The following is a 20108-nucleotide window of genomic DNA, read 5'->3' as shown; positions in this document are numbered from 1 at the left end:
AAAACTACCAATTTCAAAATTAGAATTATTAGTTTCGAAATCGTGGTCAGGCCTAGTTATTGACATGAGAAGGTGTACTATATACATTTTGATTAGGCTTTTCCAAATATAAATTTTTTATTTTGAATCATATTATTTATTTATTTTTGATAAAATTTGAAAAAATGACAATAACTATACAATAGGATTGAAATACTAATGGTGGTCGAGATCGATCACTGAGATTATTTATTTGGGATAAAAACACTATTAATTCTTGAATTTTTAACTTGGTGACAAATTGATCATTGTACTTTAATTTTTTATTGCCACAACCACTAAATTTTAATTTTTATTATAATTCAATTATTCTTTTGATTTTCATCAAATTCTGTTAATAAAAACTACCTCAAAATAAATTAATATAAATCTAAAATTCACTTAATGTTAAAATTAACTGAAACCTCACAATTAAGTGATTTTAAAATTTATATTAATGTATATCATACTAATTTACGTAATATAATTTGACAAAAAATATATCAAAAGAGGGGTTGAATTGCAACAAAAATCAAAGTTTAGTGGTAATGCTAACAAAAATTAAAATACAGTAATTAATTTATTATAAAATATAAAGTTTTATAACATCTAAAAAGAGTGTTTGTTTATATAATAACTAGAACTATGCCTAGTGTTATACACGCGTAAATAAAAAATAAAATATTTTAAATAAATATTTAATAAGTGACAATTACTAATTGTAGCCTAATTTTTATATTTTTAAAATAAAATTTAAATGAAGATTAAAATTAAAAAGTAGTAAAATTAAATGCTTTCTACTCTCAAAGTTATGAGATCAAATCTCTGTATTTAAAATTTATTTTTAAATAAAAATATTTTAAAAATTTATTTTATTAACATAAATTAATAATAATACTAAAATAATAGTATTGATAAGACAGAGATTCTTTTGCTTAATGATTAGCCCTAAAATAATAGTATTGCTTATTGCTTCCAAGCAATAAGCAATGAATCCTCAATTATATTGTCCTTAGTGTCACCAAATACTACAAAAAAAATAAAAAAATAAAAACTATAGTGTCAAGCAATCAACCATCATGTCTGATTCTAGAAAGTCTATAGTCATTGCCTGACCCTGACCCTGACCCCTACAAATGTATGAGAAGTTAATCTTTAATATTTATTTTGTTATATGGTATAAAATATTAAATTAATATGTAAAATTGAGAGAAAAATATTACATTAGGAAAGTATTTGTTAATTAAGATATAAAACAAAAAATATAAAATATGTAAAATATTTTAGATTTTTATCATTTTTAATATATTTGTTTAATTTATTTGCGGCCATTTAAAAAGAAATCACGTGACTTTTTATCTGACATTTTTCAAATATACTTATTTTTTCGTCTTTTAGATAAACATATTTTAAATCTTACAAATAAAAAAAATGATGCATATGTCTTTCAGTGTGTTTTAAAAAAATTAATAAATAATTTGATTAAAATTTTAAAATACATCAGTGATGAGGTAATTTAATTATTTTTTTTCTTATTACTCTTTTGTAAATTTTCGTGTACAATTTCTGATTTAAGTATCGAATAGTTTGAATGCCACAAACATTGCTAATTTAATAGTTAATTCTAGACGTCATCTAGGCATGGTTTTTACAAGTCCACCGAGTAATTCGATGGAAAATCATTGGGGAGAAAATGAATTGTAATAATCTTTTTAGAAATACATTTTTGATAACAATATCATTATAAATAAAAAAATAATCTTATAGAAATATTATTATAAATAAAAAAAGGATAAATTGATAATATGCTCTCTAAATTTTGGTCCTTTAATTTGACTCGAAGGCTGTCTGAACCTTAAAATTTACCCAATCAAGTCTTAAACTTTTAAAATCTAATAGTATTAATTAAATGGATTGTATACTCTCTAAACTTTGGATTTTTGGCCCGAACACATCTTAAACTTTTATTTTTTACCCAATTAGTCCCTCAACATTTTGAAATGGTCCCAATTGACTTGCCCACAAATAAAAGTTTAAGAGATGTTAGGGCCAAAGATATAAAGTTCTAAGAGTGTATAATCAATTTATTTAATAATATCAGTGTTACTGGGGTATCACGATTAATTTTAAAAAGTTTAAAGATTGATTAAATAAATTTTAAAATTTAAGAAATATCTGAATCAAATAATCAAAATTTAAAAAAATATATCATTAATTTACTCTTATATTTAATAAATTAAAATTAACCTAAAAAAATTAAAGTTTAGTCTTATGATTTGCTATTTTGTTTATGTCACACCAGATATAAAATGGACAAGATTGACGGTTCATGATAATTGATGGATGGTGACGATTTATTTAATCTTAAAGGAGATTAGTTTGAGTCTAAAAGAGACAAAAGTAATTAAAAATGACAGATTAGTTAATGATTATAGTATTTTTAATTGTGTGACTCATATTTGTATGCATCCGCGACCCTACCAATTATTTGATTGATTATTTGGTAACATTGGTTGCTTCATTTATTAATATTGGTCACATATAAATTATTTATTAAAGGATAAATGTCACCTCCTGTGAGGTTTATCTAAATTGTATTTGATTATTTTTGTTTGTTTTTAAAATAATATTTATCTCTCTTAACTTTTATTGTCGTGAAACGATTTTTACTTATTATAAAAAAGAGTCGCTAAATTTCTTCTACATCTCAATAAAAATATCCTTTTATCTCTCTTTCTCACTTATGTAATTATAGAAAAATTTAAAAATTAAGAAAATTCTTGTTAATGCTGACAACCATCATTGTTGGTTGCCTGCACCCATTATTACTATTGAAAACCAAGTCTAGAAAGAAAGGAAAGAGAAATAAATAGACATATTACTGGTGAGTAACAAAGAAGATTAATGGCATATGGTTGTGGTCTCGACTTGACTATGCAATATTGTTAGTGCAATCACTTGTTAGCGATCGTCATTATCTATTTTTTATTTCTTCAATTTGTCTTTTTATTTTATTTTCTCTTCCAAGCTTGATTTGCCATCGCTTATAAATGACCACTAGTGTCTATGTTTCTTTTCTCCACAACTAGAGAAACCTTAATCGACAATTGGTCTTTTTGAAACCTTAAACGATGATTGTTGTTTTTGAACAAAATGGATCATTGATCCAAAAACCCCTATCAAAACAATTGCATTGAGCTTATCAACATTGGTTAAACCTTATCGACCATTGGCATGAAAGAGTTTCATTTCATATGGATCCATAGTTGGGAGCGATATTGACTTTTATTTCTAGGGAAGGAAAGACGTCAGGTTTCATTGTAATTAAGAAAATCATTATTACTACTGAAAAATGTCAACATCATTATTGACGCAAAAGAACAAATATATAAACAAATGGGACATAAAAAGACGAGGAGAAAGAAATAAGCAATAGATAAGAAAGTGAAAGTGAGAAAAGAAAGTTTAGATATAAAGATAAAATAATTAATTTGCATGCTCTATTAATTACAAGGGAGGTTAATATTATTTAAAAAAATACAAGGATAGGTAGTGCAATTTGGACAAATCACTTATTATTAAAATATATCTATCTCTAAAGCAAGTTTTTCTTTTCTTTTTTAATTATGAGTATAATGTATATCTCAAGAATACAATTGCAATCAATAATAAAGCATTAAAGTATCAGTCTTGAGATATAATAATACAAATCAACTATCAAGAGAAAAATTCTAAAAAAAATATATGTACACAATAAGACTCGGGCACGAGATGTTAAGTTGAGTCTCTTGATCCTTAATTATTTTTTTATTAAATCTCGAATAGATATAATTTTATTTATAAAAAAATAAAAGAACAAGGGAAAAAAATTAAGATTTATTTATTTGAACGATTAAAAAACTTGTGTATATTTTCTATTTCCGTTTTCACTTTTTAATTCTAGTCATTATTTTTACTTATATGATACTTAAGATCACTACCAATTAGCTTTTCTAGAGATGTCAAATGAGCTGGTTTAACTCAACTCAAACTAATCTGTAAAGCGGAGTCAATCCAACAATCTATGGGTCTTGAAAGCAAGCTTGTTTTATTTCATTATTTTTAGAAAATGATATAATTTGTAACATTAAAATAATTTTTACTTTAAAATTAAAATTAATATATTTTGTATATCTAAATTAATATTTTTTTACTCCCCTAATGACTACAAAATAGTTATAAATTAGTTGTGTTTTAACTTTTAAGACCGCTCTTATTACAATTAATATTTTAAATCTCATATAATTAGGTGGTCGCGTACAACTCGACTCATTTAATATCTAACTTTTCACTTATACACCAACATTCAACTATTGTATATTAGTTGACCTCCAATTTCCCGATCTTCTTCTACACAAAAAATTATATTTAAATTATAATTTAAAATTTGAAAACTACTGACATATCAAATAATATACCTATTTTTTTTAAAATAAACATAAAAAAACTAAAAATTAATTCACTCAAACGACCCTAAACTATCATCTTGAGAGATACTCTTTTATATTTTTTTTTATTCTTAATTAACTAATTATTACATTGCAATGATCTCAAATGACCCAAAATATACCTTTAAATAGGTGGTTTGGTGGGAGTGCACCCACAGCACATTAATTTATTGGGTTAATGACTCGTTTGGTTAATTAACTTTTTGAAAGCTATTAATTTGATGGTTGTTGCATTTGAATTGAACAGCTAATGGTTTGGACTAAAGGCCCCACTTAAAGAAGAATATGTGCCATTTTGCTTCCAAACAAAACCTTATCCATATGAATGGGTATCATTAAAAATTGCTTGTGGAATAAGTAATCTCATCAAATGGGGCCCTTTCAGAGTCCAAGTTGCAGTCCCAATGTCCTATTCTATTAACATCTTTATATAAAAAATATAATTATTATTTAGATATTAAATTATGATATTTTTAATAATATTTTTGTATTAATATATTTATATTAATACAAATATTATTTAAATACTAAATTGTTTCATTTTTAATAATATTCATGCATTAATATATTATAAATTTGTATTAATATAATATAAAATATAATATATTAATGTATGATTGTCACAAAAAATTATCACAATTAAGTGTCTAAAAAATATTTTATAAAAACACTATATTGCAATATTATTTTTAAAATATAAACCACCCAAAAATGGGTATTTAAAATGAGGAAGTGCCCTATTTGACTTTATTTGTTTGAGCGATCTTTTTAGGACCTGATGTCGGAAGGAGAAAGAATTTTCGTAGATGTAATCAAAACAAGAATTTATTATTAGAATGTGATCTTTGGGCCCGACATATACGATAATCATGATCCATATTAATCAAAAACTTAATTGCTATTTGTTTTGTTATTTTTTATTTAAAATAATTTAGTTTACTATATCTTAGGATTCACTAGATGAAGATGTATCCTCCTTTTCTTTTATTGATAAAAAACATAAAAATATTATTTAGTCCACAAAGTGTCCCTCTTTTGAGTGTCTAAGTAGCATTTTCGATTTCTATTATTTAGTCCACAGTTGCCATAAAAATATTTCTCTCCTTATGGAAGAAAACAAAAATTATTAGATATTTTATAATATATTATAAATAGAATATTAATAAGATCTTACCACAAAATTTAAATAATAAATAAAAATATATAATCCTCTTAATATTAAAATATACAATTTTTTAAAGATTATGTTATTTTTAATTATTTAAAATTAGTAATTACACTAATAATTTTAAGATTTTTATCAAAATAATTACTAACATAAATAATATATATATATATATATATAAGTGGTCAATGATGACAGGCAAGCTGTGGTTGCTGGATTTACCTAATTCTGTACTTTTTAGAAGGGCGGAATATATATGCAGTTCAAAGGCGTCCAATTGAGTATGGATTAGTTAGAGTTTGAAATTTGGGAGGTTTTGACTTTACTTATAGTTTATAGCAAAGCCATCTCATTATATCCACTTTGTCCACTTCTAACAATTGCTTGTAACAATTGGTCTCCTTTAGTTATTTTTATATTGGATAAATTACACAAGAGTGAATTTATATATACACACTAAAAGTGTGGTTGGTGCATGTATAAATAAAAAATAATATATTTTAAATATTTCTTTTTTCTTTTAAAAGATAAGAAATTCATAGGGTTTTTAGTTATAGATAGTTTTTGACTTAGATTATTTTATCATCTTTAAAATCTATGGTATGTCTTAACCACAGTCTAAGTGTACAGATAAGTTTGTTAGAAGATAAACTCGAGACCTGACTCTTAGGATAGACACAAGTAATTGCACAGTCTTGCATGGAGGTAGAATTGAACCTATGATCTTGTGATATCTCGAGTCCCAGAACACATATAACGAATCGTCTATACTGTCCTAAAGGGTTAAATTTATTATGTGACAAGTTATGATCTAGTTTTTATAATTTTTACAATAAATTTAAATAAAGTTTAAAGTTAATAAAGTAATAAAATTTAATATTTTATACCCTTAAAGTCATAAGATGTGATTAAGTTTTATTGTTACTTATAACGGCTATTTTGGGATTTGATTTGTAAGAAAATCCATCTCTACAAATTAAAGGGATTTTGCAAATCAAACCCATTCTATTTGCAAAGACGCCATTTGCAAATTAAACCATTTGTTTTGTAAACGAATGTTTTTGCAAATTGAAGCCTAATTGATTCGATTTTCAAATATATATATATATAAAGAGGGAGAGAGAGAGAGAGAAGATGAGGTTGATGTTGTTTTCAGAAATGAGGGATCGTTGTTAACAAGGAGGACTCGATCTAAAAAAGAGAAAAAGAGAAGAGAAAGAAAGAAAAGACCAAATATTAAAGAATGAGAATAAAAGAAAATGGTTAATTTTACACAATAATTTAATGGCATGAGAGATTTTTGTTATTTCTAATATGTCACTAATGTCTATGTTATTTTACAAACTCTCAAAGATGCCTAGCATAATTTACTCTCTTGCATATCAACTAATTTTTTTTTTAAAAAAATTCTTGCCAAAATGCTTACAACTTAGGGCGGATGCACATGTGAACTGCCATTGACTGAAGTCCATAGCAACTTACTATTAAATTTAAATTTCAAAATTTATGATGTGCAGCTCTCTATTTAAATTTTTTTTTTTTCAACCGCTCCTACATAAATTTTTAGATTTGCCTATGCTTGTAACACTAAAGTACAACAAGAACCCTACAAAAATGCCCAAAGGCCAAAGCTAGTAGAAACCCGTTAATATTTTGGATCCTTCTCATCTTTTTCCAGCTGTAAAGTCTCCTAAATCAGCCATTAAATAAATGTAACAAATTTGGTACAACTTGGCTTTGGTGTAAACAAATTAATTTATTTTGGGCACTATTTGTATCAATTTTTAATGACAAATTAAGTCAAAATTTTGACACTTTAATTCACAAGCTATTGCATGCACTGAAATTAAATTTTTACTTGAAAATTTGTTTGAAATATAATTTACAAATAGAAGAATATACGGTAACTTAAATTTTGTATTTTACAATAAATTAGTTAGTAAGGTTTAATTTTTGTCATTACGTCTATTAAATTTTGATTTCTAATAGAATTTAGTTACTCTATTAATTTTTTTGTCAAATTCTGTTAGTTAAAAAATAACGCAATATGCATTAATATATACTCCAAAATTATACGATTGTTGTGTTTAGATTAAATTTACAAATTTTAAGTGATTTTGAAATTTATATTAATACATACCACATTATTTTCATTAACAGAATTTGATAAAAAATCAAAAGAGAAACTAAATTTTAACAAAAATAAAGTTTAGTGATAATCATGATATTATAAAATATAAAATTTAAAAATCAACAATATAATTTACCTAAGTTTATTACTAAAATACGACCAGTTCCCTATAGCTAATGCAACATTTGTTATGAGCATTTTGGTCCATGTAGCATTGATGCCTTTATGTATTTGAACACTATTTTGTTTAGTTTGATGTGAAGAAGACTAGGTGAGACGGATATAGAAATAAAAAATAGATACGATACGAAACAAAAAAAAAAAGTAAAATTTTTTAAAAAGGTAGGAAACGAAAATATGGAGGAAACACATAAATAAAAAAAATTAGGGACCTTTTTATAAATATAATTTTTAATATAAAAAATTATAAAAATAGTTATTCAATTTAAAAATAACTATAAATCTCATAATGCATTTAAACAAATATAAACATAAGTTATATCATCTATGAACTATGTTTTACTAATTACAAATAAATTATAAATTAAAAAAAAATCAAACATAATATAATTTATAAAAGTTTCTCCACTTCATCGTTTTGTTTCTCTTCGTCCTTATTGACATCTTCATCGGAGAGTCTAACTCTTAAAAAAATTTTAATTAGAAATTTTTTTATATTTAATATAGAAAATTATAACTTAAAAATTTTGAGTTAAAGGTGAAAAAAAATTAATTTCTAACATTTTCGTGGATGGAAACGCATTTTCGATATTTTCTTAATATTATGAAAAGGCCTAAAAAAGTTTTCAAAATTGCAAAAATAGCCTAGAAATGATTTTTTGGTTTTTTTGACGTTTTGATATAAGAAACGTTTTGGAAATGCCAAAACGATACTCCTGAGCCATTTTTGTGTATCATACCTCTCATCTCAAGGCAAGCAATACAATCTCTTATCATTACTTTTAAGGAATTTCTTAAAAATTATGAACCAATATGCTCCCAAATGGTATTAAGTTGATAACTCTTTCTTTAGCTTAATTTGGAAAGAAATCAAAAGACACGAGGGAATCCGTGATCTAACATGGAGATATTATCTACTCCAAACAACCCTTTTTGGCAAGACATGAATAAATTATTAGGATCTGATTTGTATTTGTCAAAAACTTTAATAATTTTTATTTCTATAATTCAATTAGTTGTAATCTTCCTATATAATTTGGAAATTGTAGTCTTTCTTATGGCTACAAGGAATCAATTAGCTGCAAGAAAATCAAAGTTAAAATTAAACCCAAAAAATAATTTTATGGCTACCAAAGTTCTTCTTACCTTACTATTGAATGGAATGACTGAATTCAAACATCCTAAATATACACGAAGTAATGGCTTCGAAGATCAAGATCAAGATCTTGGCCTTCGTGGCCATACTTCGTGGATTTTGAGGATGTTTGGGGGGGCTCTTGAGGCAGCATATGGTGATGATGAAGATAAAGGTTGAAGTTTCCATGGATTTTATAGTAGCATGGTGGTGGTTGTGGGGGGAGAGGGAAGAGGGGCGGTGAAAATATATAGTAGTGGTGGTCGTAGGCAAAGAAATTATATATGTAGATTGAGGTTTTTAGGGCTTTTATAGTGTGGTGATAGTCGAAGGGGGATGGTTACTGAAGTTATATTAAATTGAAATTATATCTTTTTGGACAACTTTTCACGTGATGAGCTAACGTGTTGAGTTGCATGCAACTCCAACACATTATAGAACCAAAACGTGTAAGACCTATCTTAGTTCATTCTTCACGTTTATAACTTGAATAGTAATTTATTTCTTCAGCACTATATCCAATTTTTTTCACGTGATGTGACTACTAAAGGTGAAATTGCACGGTTATATCTAACTTTTTTCACGTGATGTGACCACTAAATGTGAAATTGTACAGCTGTATCCAACTTTTTTCAAATAAGAATGAGTACACGTGTTGAGTTGCACATAACCCAACACATTGTAGAACAAAAATGCGTACGGCCTATCTTAATTCATCCTTCACGTTTCTAGCTTGAATAATAATTTATTTCTTCAACGCATGTCACCATTAAAGGTGAAATTGCACCACTGTATCCAACTTTTTTCTTGTGAGAATGAGTACACGCGTCAAGTTGCATGTAACCCAACACATTGTAGAACAAAAATGCATTAAGGCCTATCTTAGTTCATTCTTCATGTTTTTAACTTGAATAGTAATTTATTTCTTCAACGTATGTCACCATTAAAGGTGAAATTGCACTGCTGTATCCAACTTTTTTCACGTGATGTGATCATTACAGGTGAAATTGTATTGCTGTATCCAACTTTTTTCATGTAATGTGACCACTACAGGTGAAATTGCATTGCTGTATCCAACTTTTTTCACGTGATGTGACCACTAAAGGTGAAATTGCATGATTGGATCCAACTTTTTTCACGTGAGAATGAGAACACGCAACGAGTTTCACGTAACTCAACACATTACTGAACAAAAATGTGGGTCCCTTGTCTTTGCTCATTCCTTGCATTTCTAGCTACGAAAATTATTTATTCTTGAATGTGTATGAGAAAAACCTTGGTTTGATGAGATGAAAATATACTTGACCTGTATTAGTGATTGATGAGAATTCCAAAGCTTGAGATGTGGTGACACTATTTAAACGCATGAGAATTTCAAAGTTTGTGTTAGAATTTTTTCATTCACTATTAATATATTTTTTTTAACAATTAAAGATAATGGATTTGAAAAGAAAACAATTCATATGCTTTCTTGCCTTTTCTAAATAAGCTAATAATTTATATTTAGATTGAACGGAAGTGGAAAATTGATATGATACAAAATAAAAACGGAAAAATGATATTTTTATAAAAAGTAGGAAACTTAAAGATGGGAGAAATGCTTAAATAAGAAAAAAAATAAAGGGGTATTTTTTGTAAATATAATTTTTAATATATATTTTTAAAAAAATTATTATTTAATAAAAAAATAAACATAAATTTTATAATGCATTTAAACAAACATAAACGTAAGTTCTATCATTCATCAACCATGACTTACTAATTAAAAATAAATAATATATTTAAAAAAATCAAAGATAATACAAGCAATAAATTTGAAAATTTACTTACTTTTAAAAATAAACAATAAATTTAGAATTTTTGAATTAGAGACTGAACTAACTAGAATTTTTTCCATCTCTTAACTTCTTCATGGATGGAATTAAAAATGGGTTTATGATATTTTCTTAATATTTCTAAACTGCTCCAAAATATCTCTGAAATTACAGAAATAGCCTAAAAATATTTTTTTCCATTTTGAAAACACCAAAATAAGGCCCTCGAGACATTTCCGTGCATTATAGATTTAGATAGTTGAGAAAAAATGAAACTCTGAGAAAAAATGAAACTCTTACTATTGTATCATTTAGGCAACGTGTTTACTTATTGAAATAACAATTAAGTATGTATACTTCTGTATAATCTATTATTATTAAGAGTTTCATTCTAATTTTTTATAAAATTAAAGTTAATATATCTCGAGTTGTCTACAACTACTTTAATTATCCTTACTTTATGTGATTTCTTTAATGAAGTAACATTGACCGCCTTCATATATGCGTAATGAAATAAATTGGTTTTGTATGTAGATTTTAGATCTCAATTGACAAAAGAGATTTGATTAAAAATATGTCACACTATATATATATATATATAAACTAAAAACAAAAAGGAAATTTCTAAAATTTTAATGTATTTGGCAATACAAAGAAATAAATCCACTCAATCAATGAAGATATAATTTTGTATAGACAAAACTACAAATCGATTTTCACAATTTTGGGCAATCTTTAGAATTTAATTGGAGAGCAATGAAGGCTCATAGGACTCAAATTCAAGATTTTAAGTTCATACATATTACCAACCTTTGATGCATGGAAACACTAAAACATTACCATGCCTACTCATTTTGTCACATTATTTACTCATTTGCATAATAAATAAGTATATATAAATTTATATGCGTACATTTGTACAAAAGTTTGAACTCTCCTCTCAAGTTGAATGAAAATGGAAATAAGAAACAAATACAATACAAAACGAAAATAGAGAACTGGTATAGTTCAAAAAAGTAGGAAACTACAATGCAAGAAAATGCTTAAATAAATAAAAATATGGGTATTTTTGTAAATATAATTTTTAATTTAAAAAATTAAAAAATATAGTTATTCAATCTAAAAATAAACATAAATTCCACGATGTATTCAAATAAATATAAATATAAATTCTATAATCCAAGAACAATGAGTTACTAATTAAAAATAAATAATAAATTAAATAAATTCAAATATAATATAATTTATAAAAGTTTCTCTATCTCATCATTACCTTTCTCTATAGTCTCATTATGTTTGAATGCATAATGCATAAAAGCAAATAATGAAACATAAATTCTATACCATTTACAAAAATTATGTCTACAGCTTGGTTTGTGATGGAAAATTTCATCTCTTATCTCTTCTTGGTCGAAAACGCATTTTTAATATTTGTCTAATATTACAAAATAACCTCGATTTTTTTTTAAAATTATAAAAATAGTCTAGAATTTTTTTTTGGTGTTTTAGTAAGAGAAACGTTTTGGAGACGTCGAAACGACACTCCCGAGGCATCTCATTGCATCATAGGAATAAACTTATAAATATTACGGAAATATTATTTAGATATTTAATTTCTATATTAAAAATAATAGTTGTATATTGATGTACGTGAGATCAATACAAATATACAATATAATATTCCAATGCTTGGGAACCGACGGGGGTTGCAACGGGAACAAAGCAGGAAACCACGCAACCAAGATAAGTAGGTACGAAGACCTGCCTACAAACTGTGAGTGCACCCTTCAGAAGGCCGTTGGTAATCAGCCGCTCTTGGTCACCATCGACGCCGGCGGCTTCGACTTCCCATTCTATTGGAGTGGAGTCTTGAGTGGAGAGTGTGGTGCCAATGTAGATCACGGTGGGAGGGACGACGATAGGACTAACTATTGGCTGGTGGGGCACATCGTGGGAGGAACTGAAGAAGGGTACATGACGAAGGAAATGCCCTTGGGCTCGTAATAACTCCACTACCTTGGAAAAATAGCTAATAATAGCAAAGACACATTGTTCGTCGGAGAAATAGCATTATTGCCTAGGTGGACATTTGATTCTGAGAATAGTGTTGATCATTTTGTGGTAAGGGTTGTGTTGAAATCCAGAATATTTTTGAGTGGGAGCATAATGCTTAACATGATATATGTGTGATATCCGGGTTTATGCGTTGAGGTTATCCCTCTTAAGCAAGATTATTTTATGTCAATGTGTCGATGAGGTTGTGTTGTCTTTAGAGATGTTGTACTTTTTCCTGGTTAGGGTTAAGTGCTATCTGAAATTCTCTCAGACTGGGACATGTTGGGATATGTCGATTTTGTTTCACGGTCTTGCATATATTCATAAAAATATATTTGAATTATTACTTAGATAATTCAACATTAAATTTAGACTATATTTCTAAAATATTCAAATGTCTAGGTGAAAGTAACGGCGTTAAAGGAAAAGAGGTTATCGAGATGTAGCCGTCATTTACTTTAGTGATCTTTAAAGTATATTCTCTCTATATTTAAAGTGTTCAGCAGTTGTTATTGAGAGATAAGTCTCTATGTATTTTGTTTTGATGATATCATATCAAATGATAGTTCGAATTCTATGTTATGAATAAAGGAGATACGGTTATGTATTATCGAGATTTCGATTTTGTTTCCACTGATGTGATGTTATGACTAGTCTTAGCTTATTTCTTTAAGTTGATACGTTGAGATAGTAGATTGAGATTGTTGGGGTTTAACTTACGTTAAGTGTATGTTAAAACAAAATTATTCCCAAAATTCTCTGTTAACGCACACTTTGAAAAAAGTGTGGCGTTACAATATGCAAATTATAGGGTAGTCCAAGTCATATGTAACATTTCACTAAGGCACGCAGTGATCACAAAGTATTTAAAACATGTCCCAATCATATACACTTTACAAACTCTCTAGCTATATAAATGCAAACAGCACAATGGCAAAGATGAGTTCAGTTCAGTTCACCTCCTAATTAATAGTTAAGCAATGGGTTCCCAAAGCCCCAGCAAGTGCAGCCTCATCTGCTTGGGTTTGTTGTTCATTTGGGCAACGTTGGCCACCCAGGCAGCTTCTCGCTCGCTTCAGCAGCGGCAGGAGGAGGAGGAAGCCATGTACCAGCTGAGACACGAGCAGTGGATGGCTCGGTATGGGCGGGAGTACAAGGATGCTGCTGAGAAGGCGAAACGTTACAGCACATTCAAGGCCAATGTGGAATTCATCGAGTCGTTTAATAAGGCAGGCCACAGTGGGTACAAATTAGGAGTGAATCAATTTGCAGATCTTACGAATGACGAGTTCAAATTGCGAAACAGGTTCAAGAGCCATGTCTGGTCCACTGTTGCGCCGTCTTTCAGATACCAAAACGTGACTACAGTTCCAGCCACCGTGGACTGGAGGAAGAAAGGAGCAGTAACCGCGATCAAGGACCAAGGCCAGTGTGGTAAGCATGCATATATCATTGATATTCAAGGATGTTGCTTGTTGCTTGTCTCCTAACCACATCCCAACAACATACACCTGTATATATATACATATAGGATGTTGTTGGGCGTTTTCAGCTGTGGCAGCCATGGAAGGAAATAACCAGCTAACAACAGGCAAGCTCATCTCCCTGTCCGAGCAAGAGCTTGTCGACTGTGACACTTCAGGCGAAGATCAGGGCTGCAATGGTGGCCTCATGGATGATGCCTTTAAGTTCGTCAAACAAAACAAAGGACTCACAACTGGAGCAAACTATCAGTACCAGGGTACAGGCGGCACTTGTAACAAGAACAAAGCCGGAAACCACGCAGCCAAGATAAGTGGGTACGAAGCCGTGCCTGCAAACAGTGAGAGTGCCCTTCAAAAGGCCGTTGCTAATCAGCCAGTCTCGGTCGCCATCGATGCTGGGGGCTCTGACTTCCAATTCTACTCGAGTGGAGTCTTTACGGGAGAGTGTGGGACTGAGCTAGACCACGGCGTCACCGCCGTTGGCTATGGTACCGACGGGGATGGGACTAAGTATTGGCTTGTGAAGAACTCATGGGGCACATCATGGGGAGAAGAAGGGTACATAAGGATGCAGAGAGACGTTGCCGCCAAAGAAGGCCTTTGTGGCATTGCTTTGCAGGCCTCATACCCAACTGCATGATTAATGCCCAACCCCCAAGCAACTGAGGTGTAAAATAATAATGTGTATGGGTATGGCTGCTGGTTGTTTAATTTATGCTTTTCCTCAGCTCTTGGTCGTTTATATGTATTGGATCAATGTAAAATGAATTAATTGTTCACCTGATTCATAATTTTAATGTGCACAACATTAATGTGTATCTTCTACAGTTTTTTCTCATTATCCTCTTCTGTGCTCCCTGAACTTTGGATTTTAGCAGTACTTGGTGGAACAAACTAATGTTGTGTGAAAAAGAAACCAGCATATATATTGTGTTTTTGCTTTTGCAAATCAAACTACAGCAATTTAAACACTTCAAATTGGTGCAGAGATTAACTAATAACCTACTCCATATACAACATTAATTGTGGAATTGTGTAATGGAAACACCAATTTGATGTTGGAGTTGTGCTAATTTCTACTATATGTTTTTCAATCTTAAACTTGTGCAATTTCTAACTTTTGGTTTCAAAATTTACCATTATGCAACGATTAAGTCTAAAACAAGAAGTTTCGAACAATAATTGGATATCATGAAAAACTCCATCTATTATATTGGTTTATGTATATTAAGTGATTTTTGAATTTATGTTAATGTATATTGCATGAATTTTTATTAACAAAATTTGATAAAAAATTAAAAGAGGGGGTTGAATTATAAAAATAAAATAAAATATAATAAATATGGTATTAAAAGTTAAAGTAGAATGACAAAATTTATTATGTAGGGTACCCTGAAAATAATAGTCTCCTTTGAATTAAGAAGAAAGGAACCTTGGAAATTTGACAAGATCAGAGGACTTTTTGGGGCACATCTCCACTATCTTTAAATACTTTATTTGGAATTATTTTTAAATAATAATAATAATAACAATATAAAGATTCATTTTTTTATTAATTAACTCAAATTTGAGATACGGCTTGTGAGTAGGACCATGCATGTGGATTTATTATTAGATCCCCCTGGCATCAACTTTTTGATGGGTTTAGTAGAAGCTCACATAAGATACATACATGCATACATATATATATAAATCACATGATTATTTTTAAATAAAATACACATAACACATAAATTTTAACTCTACACTTATTCTACCATTTAAAAATATAATTGAATAAAAAAAGATAAATACTTAGATACACTCATTAAATGTACTCAGTGTATAAGTTAATCCATATATCCAATAATTATGATTTAATATCGTCACTCAATATTTTTAGATACGATTTATATGATACAGTTTAATCTTGATCATTAAATATATAAACCCATTCATATACCAAGTCTACCTTAAATATTTTTTTTCTAAAAAAGTAAGCAATGTGACAAAAAAACAAATTAGTAAAAGTGTATGTGAAGAAGCCCACTACTTGTGGCATATGGCAATGCCCTAATCAAGAGGGTTTAGTGAAAAGGGAACATAGTTGTTGACACTTCACAATCTTCTTTGCCTTTGGCCCCTTTTGCACATGTTTCCTTCAGCCCTTAACTAACAAAAACCAAAAGACAAAGTGTTTGTGTGCTTTGTAATCAATGCATTCTTAAAATAGCAGTTGTTGTGACAATAGAAATGTGTTCATTTAAACTATTCATAAACTTAAATGACACATTAATTATTTAATGAGTAACAAAAAAAAAAAAAAAATTCCTACTTTGATGGGTTTGCATGCATTAGTGTATGTGCTTGATGAATTTATTCAACTTGCACTAATAATTATGAGTTTTTGTTGATATCATTTGTTTTACGTTAAATTATGGGTTAAATATATTATTATACTGAGCATTATATCCAGTAGACATAATAAACGAGAAGGTGGGTTGAGTTCTTAAGCTAGACTCAATCCGAAGGGGCAACACTTGGAGAGGCATGGACATGATCATCTTCAACTCTTGGCATTAGTGGACACACACAGGAAGTAGCCAATTGTAAGATTAAACTCAATCTTTTGTGAATAATTTTTAAATATATATATATATATATAAAAATACCACCTAAATAATATGAGAATAATACTTGAGTATTGTATTCTTGGAGTGTAGATGGGATTATGTGCAAGATGGACACAAAGTGTACAAAGATATAAACTGTTTGGTTGCTTTCTACAAAGGGATGACTGCTTGGGCCTGATGGGTGAACCTTTACGTTGACCCTTCCAAGACCAAAGTCTTCTTCCAAGGCATCTCCCCAACCCACTACATGTAAGCCCTCTCTTCACAATTTCATCTTTGAGTTTCATTTCCAATTACAATTACATCATTTAACAATAAATCTTTTATAATTACCCTTAATTTATGAGATATAAACAAAATCAAAAGACAAACGAAGAGAGTATTCTCTACTCAATTCTATTTAATCCCCTTTCTCGAACTCATACCAATAAAAAATGTATATTATAACAAATATTTCTATAATTTTCTTTAATTTGTGAGATATAGATGAGATCAAAGACCAAACGAGGAGAACTTTTCTCCACTCAAGTTCATTTTATCCCTTCTTTCAAACCATGACCAACAAAAAGTGCATATTATAATAAATCTTTTTATAATTACCCTTAATTTGTGAGATATAAACAAGATCAAAGCTCGATCGAGGAGAATCTTTCTCTAGCCAATTTCATTTCATCCCCTCTCACAAGCTCATGACCAAGAAAAAATGAATATTTCAACAAGCCTTTGTATAATTACTCTTAATTTGTAAGACATAAAGAGATCAAAGTCCAAACTAGGAGAACCTTTCTTCACCCAATTTCATTTCATCACTTCTCTCAAGCTCAATGACCAATAAAAAGTGCATATTTTAACAAACCTTTGTATAATTACCCTTAATTTGTGAGAGGGAGACCAGATCAAAGTCCAAACAAGAAAAACGTTTCTTCACCCAATTTTATTTCATCCCTTAATTTGTGAGGCATAGACAAGATCAAAGTCCAACCGAGAAAAACATTTTTACACCCAAATTCATTTCATTCCTTAATTTGTGAGACATAGATGAGATCAAAGTCCAAACGAAAACATTTCTTCGCCTAATTTCATTTCATCTCTTCTCTAGAATGCACGACTAATAAAAAATAAATATTATAACAAATCTTTCTATAATCACCCTTAATTTGTGAGATATAGATGAGATCTAAGCCCAAACGAGGAGAACCTTTCTCCACCCAATTTCATTTCATCTCCTCTCTCAAATGCACAACCAATAAAAAGTAAATATTATGACAAACATTTCTATAACTGCCTCTAATTTGTGAGATATAGACTAGACCAAAGTGAGATAACTAACAATTGAATATTGTGAAAGAAGGGGAAAGGAGTGGAATGCAGCAAGTAGGACATGCTATGGGGAGAGACAGCCATTCAGTGGGTACAGCTACCCAGCAGGGACACCACCGGCAGCAGCGGTGGTGAACAAAGTGTTGAGCAGAGTGAAAAAACCAGTTTACTTGCTTGATGTCACCACCCTTTCCCAGTACCGCAAGGATGCCCACCCCACAGTGTACAGTGGAGATCACAATGGCCTGGATTGCAGCCACTGGTGCCTCCCTGGCCTCCCTGACACTTGGAACGAACTCCTATATGCAGCCCTCTTTTCTTGAAACAATCTCTTTGTGGGAAGTGATGAAGGGACAAGTGTGAAATTCCATTCTTTGGGGTAGAACTGCAAGGATGTGTCATTGATTCAGTGATAGAAATTTGTTCCTTTTAAATGTTAATAAGGGTGCAACTTCTCATTGTAAAGTGACCATTTCTCTTTTTGGAGCCACAAATAATTGAATTTGTGGCAAACAAATGGTGAATTAGGTCTTAATATTATAAAAACAGTCAAGAAAAGTTTCTAAAATTATAAAAATAGTTTAAAAACGTTTCTTAGCATTTCAAAAATGAAAACGTTTCGAAATTGCCGAAACAACACTCTCAAAAAATTTCCGTGCATCACACATAGTGAATCTTGATAAGAAATGGTAAAACGTAAGAGTTTGAGTTTTAAAAATAATCTCTTCATTAAAGGTAAGATTGTTTATAAAAATAATTTTCTTTAATTTTTGACAAGTGAAACACCTCTGAGAGCCTGTTTGATATTGTTGTGTTTCTAAAACACAAGTTTTTAGCAAAAATTTTAGAAAAATAATGATTAGTTAAACGCAATTGCTTCTAAGAAAACACATTGAGATACTTTTAAATGAAAACAATAGACAAGCAATAGATGCTTTACAGTTTAATAAAAATATATCCATTTTTACTGAGACTCGCAATCATTAAAAAGATATTTACTTTTATAACCACTCTTTTTCATAATCATGTCATTCTCTATTCTATTTTAATATAATAGCTATTTAATATACTAATATCTTTTTTGTCATTTTATATATTTATAGCACAACAATACAATATTAACAAAACAATTATAATTACTCATTTTTCATGTTAGTAAGCACAATAGCGCATCTAATTAACAAACACTATTCTTATTAATATTATTTTTTGTTCCGTTTAAAACACGTATCTTGGATAATCTCCTAAACGCTTCTAATGTAGAAATAACTCGTTCTATTTATAGTCAATTTTGTGTCCTAACCCTTACGAAGGTTTGAGTGTGATTAACAAATTATTTAGTGGGGAAAAAACCCATATTTTAGACCTTTGCTATTGATTTTATTTTTAAAATATGTTTAAGCCATGACTTCTGCATCTTATATTCAATAAGCACTAGGGCATTACTACAAAAATTACAAAACAAAATATATATATATATATATATAATAAATTCAAACTGCAACAGGAACATGTGCAAAGGAACAAGAACAACAATTATAACAAAAACTTCATGCAAGCAATCTAACCTTCGTTTAAAAAAAAAAAAAAAATGTTTATGCATATTAAAGCCTAATTGATTCTATTTTTAAATACAACGAGAGAAAGAAAGATAATACAAAGTTGACGTGGTCCTTAGAGATGAGGGATTGTTGTTAATAATGACAC

General features: G+C 29.1%; 2 protein-coding genes and 1 pseudogene across 2 annotated transcripts; all 3 read left to right on the top strand.

Annotated features, from left to right (window-relative positions):
- Positions 1–12574: 12574 nt before the first annotated feature.
- On the top strand, positions 12575–12934 carry LOC127811785 (cysteine endopeptidase RepA-like). The gene has a single exon (XM_052351954.1). It carries the CDS (start codon positions 12575–12577, stop codon positions 12932–12934), a length of 360 nt encoding a protein of 119 aa, XP_052207914.1.
- Positions 12935–13891: 957 nt separating this feature from the next.
- On the top strand, positions 13892–15109 carry LOC127810950 (senescence-specific cysteine protease SAG39-like). The gene is made up of 2 exons (XM_052350593.1): positions 13892–14419; positions 14517–15109. The coding sequence occupies exons 1-2, from the start codon at positions 13966–13968 to the stop codon at positions 15107–15109; spliced, it is 1047 nt and encodes a 348-aa protein (XP_052206553.1). The 5' UTR covers positions 13892–13965.
- A 1678-nt stretch (positions 15110–16787) lies between these two features.
- LOC127811784 (protein trichome birefringence-like 39) lies at positions 16788–18940 on the top strand (annotated as a pseudogene).
- The last annotated feature ends 1168 nt before the right edge of the window (positions 18941–20108 follow it).

The sequence above is a fragment of the Diospyros lotus genome, chromosome 10 (genome assembly GCF_014633365.1).
Source record: "Diospyros lotus cultivar Yz01 chromosome 10, ASM1463336v1, whole genome shotgun sequence".
Classification (NCBI taxonomy): domain Eukaryota; kingdom Viridiplantae; phylum Streptophyta; class Magnoliopsida; order Ericales; family Ebenaceae; genus Diospyros; species Diospyros lotus.
The sequence above is the reverse complement of the archived record's forward strand: the minus strand, read 5'-3'. Positions and strand labels throughout refer to the sequence as shown.